General features: G+C 43.4%; 1 protein-coding gene across 1 annotated transcript; it reads right to left on the bottom strand.

The window, feature by feature from the left end:
- Nucleotides 1-259: 259 nt before the first annotated feature.
- LOC138869610 (uncharacterized) lies at nucleotides 260-2,644 on the bottom strand. Its single transcript, XM_070147240.1, has 4 exons — nucleotides 2,065-2,644; nucleotides 1,402-1,941; nucleotides 944-1,203; nucleotides 260-487 (listed from the first exon to the last, which is right to left on the bottom strand). The coding sequence occupies exons 1-4, from the start codon at nucleotides 2,642-2,644 to the stop codon at nucleotides 260-262; spliced, it is 1,608 nt and encodes a 535-aa protein (XP_070003341.1).
- Between the last annotated feature and the right edge of the window lie 585 nt (nucleotides 2,645-3,229).

The raw sequence follows: 3,229 nt of genomic DNA, 5'->3' as shown, positions 1-3,229 counted from the left end.
ATGCTCAGCATAAAGGTAGTGTCACCATATTTTTAATGCAAACACCATTTCTGCAAGCTCCAAGTCGTGTGTGGGGTAGTTTTTTTCATGATTCTTTAACTGTCTGGAAGCATAAGCAATAACTTTTCCATTTTGCATAAGAACACAACCAAGGCCCACTCTGGAGGCATCACAATACACTGTGAACCCACCCAAACTTGTCGGCAAGGTTAACACAGGTGCAGTGGTCAACCTCTTCTTTAACTCTTGAAAACTCTACTCACAAGCGTCTGACCATTGGAATAACTGCTTTCTGAGTCAACTTAGTTAATGGAGCTGCAAGTGAGGAAAACCCCTCCACAAACCTTCTATAGTAGCCAGCTAACCCCAAGAAACTCCTGATTTCGGTTGGCGTTGTCGGCCTAGGCCAGTTCTTGACTTCTTCTGTTTTCTGAGGGTCTACTTTTATTCTTTCACTAGATACCACGTGGCCTAAGAACGCCACTGACTGCAACCAGAACTCACATTTTGAAAACTTGGCATAAAGCTCATTCTCCTTCAAGGTCTGCAAGGCTATTCTGAGGTGTTCTGCATGATCTTACTTGCTCTTAGAGTACACCAAAATATCATCTATAAACACAATAATAAAGGTATCCAGGAATGGCTTGAAAACTCTATTCATGAGGTCCATGAATGCAGCTGGAGCATTTTTCAACCCGAAGGACATCACTAGAAATTCATAGTGCCCGTAGCGAGTTCTAAAGGCTGTTTTAGATATATCCTCTTTTCTGATTCTCAACTGATGGTACCCCGACCTCAAGTCTATTTTTGAAAAGTACTTTGCACCCTGAAGTTGATCAAATAAATTATCAATTCTTGGCAGTGGGTACTTGCTTTTAATGGTAACTTTATTCAACTACCGATAGTCGACACACATTCTGAGAGACCCATCTTTCTTCTTTACAAACAGGACCGGGGCACCCCACGGTGAAACACTCGGTCTGATGAAACCCTTGTCAAGAAGGTCTTTCAACTGTTCTCTCAACTCATTAAGTTCTGCTGGAGCCATCCTATATGGAGGTATAGATATGGTCTGAGTGCCTGGCATGAGATCAATGCCAAAGTCTATGATTCTTTTGGGAGGAAGTCCGGGAAGGTCATCTGGGAAAACTTCTGGAAATTCTCTAATAATTGGCACTGACTGAAGAGCTGGTGGTTCTGATTCTGGATTAATAATGTGAGCCAAATAGGCGAGACACCCCTTACCGATCATTCGTTGTGCCTTAAGGTAAGAAATAAACTTACCTACAAGAGATGCTGAACTACCCTTCCACTCTAAGACTTGTTTATTTGGAAATTGGAACCTGACTATCTTAGCATGACAATCTAACATGGCATAGCAGGAAGACAACCAATCCATACCTATGATCACATCAAAATCCACCATTTCTAACTCTATGATATCGGCTTTGGTGTTGCGACCTTGGACTGAAACTATACAACCTCTATAGACTTTGGTGACTTTCACTGACTCGCCAACTGGAGTAGATACTAGGAATGACTCACTAAGTTGTTCAGGTTCTAGTCCGAGGTTAATTGCAAAGTATGGAGTCACATATGAAAATGTTGAACCTGGATCCATTATGGCATAAGCATTATGTGAGCAGACTAAAAGTATACCTGTAATAACTTCTGCAGATGCCTCTGCACTCTGACGATCAAGTGTAGCAAATAAACGGGGTTGTCCCCCTCCCTGAGTAACTCGGTCTGCACCTCTGCCTGCTCCATGCCCGATCTGATTATGAGAACCACGAGCCTGAGGTGGTGCAACTACAGTAGCTGAGGAACTAGAAGGACGAGTTGGTCCACCACTAAGATTACGTCGCAACTTTGGGCAGTTGGCCTTTATATGACCAATGTCTCCACAATGGTAGCAACCATGAAACCCGAGCTTGCACTGACCTGAATGTTGCCGCTTACATGTTCCACAAAGACTTTGCTGGTGTGAATGTTACTCAGCATGATTCTGGCTATGTGAGGATGATGTCCTAAATTTCTGATTCTGCCGAAACTGATTTCCATTACTCTGAGTACGTCTGAAGGATGACCCACCACCTGACTGATGACTGAACTGAGCTGGTGCTAATGACTCCTTATTAAAGGAATCCTTTCCACCTCCGCTGGATGTACCATTAAACCTGCCCGTTGTACGGGCTTTCTTGTTAAGCTCTTTTTCTTCTCTCCTTAGTTGTCTGTCTTTCTCTAAGTGCTTGGCAAATCCCACAACAGAGGAGAAGGCTTCCATCCCTTCTGCTGCAGCTAATGTCGTGTCCTTAATGTGGTAAGCTAAACCGCCCACAAACCTGCAAATCTTTGCTTTTTCAGTCTTAACCATGTGAGGAGCATGCTTAGCTAACCTTATGAATTCCATGTAGTACTCTTGCACACTTTTATTCCCTTGCTTGAGCTGTTCGAACTCTGTAGCCTTAGCTTCCCAATCCTCTTCTGGGATAAAGTTAGCCATGAAGGCCTCTTCAAATTCTTCCCAAGTAGGCGGACCATCATCTTCATCTCTTTCCTTTTCCCACATCTCAAACAAAGCGCCGACCACATCTCTAAGTTGGTAAGAAGCTAGCTCTACAACTTCATTATCAAATGCTTTCATCACTCATAGGGCTTTCTTGACACCCTCCAGCCACAACATCGGATCTTCATCAACTATAGAACCATGGAACACTGGAGGACTCAACTTTAAAAATTCATTCACTCTTGAGGATTCAGAATTGCTCTGTCTACTTGATTGAGGTGGAATCTCTTCTCTTCTCTCGTTCTGGTTGGCCATAAAGGCTTTAAACATCTCCATAGCACTGTTGACAACATTAAACATTTGACCCACCTCGGGAGATATAGTTGCCCAAGCCGGGGCTGCTGTTGGGGGCAGTACTGGATCCTGAGGTACTGGATCATCATTCTCCACCCCTTCTTCTTGTTCAACCCGGGGTACTTGGACTCCCTTTGCGGATTTTCCCCTCCTTCTCTGAGTCGAAGCCTTCTTAGTTCTACCATGAGCCACAATAGTAGCGATGGTTTCTTGAGAAGCATCCTGAGTGTCAGTGTCAGAGTTGCGAGTACGAGCCATTCCTGTGAGTTTTGGAGAAATGAATAAATTAGATAATTTCTTAGAGGTAGACTCTATTGCACGATCTAAAGTATGAAAAAAGAGACTTTTCCTAAATGTTTGTAGCCTCAT

This window comes from Nicotiana sylvestris, chromosome 5 (genome assembly GCF_000393655.2).
Source record: "Nicotiana sylvestris chromosome 5, ASM39365v2, whole genome shotgun sequence".
NCBI classification, from domain to species: Eukaryota; Viridiplantae; Streptophyta; class Magnoliopsida; order Solanales; family Solanaceae; genus Nicotiana; species Nicotiana sylvestris.
This window is presented reverse-complemented; position numbering and strand designations above follow the sequence as displayed.

Bases quoted from the DNA above. Each gene is read 5' to 3' on its own strand.
- LOC138869610 (XM_070147240.1), bottom strand. From the start codon at position 2,644: ATGAAAGCATTTGATAATGAAGTTGTAGAGCTAGCTTCTTACCAACTT. The intron at 1,942-2,064 runs GTAATGGAAATC...GGCAACATTCAG, and splicing joins ATCCTTCAGACGTACTCAGA to GTCAGTGCAAGCTCGGGTTT. The intron at 1,204-1,401 runs GTATGGATTGGT...TTATTAATCCAG, and splicing joins GGATTTTGATGTGATCATAG to AATCAGAACCACCAGCTCTT.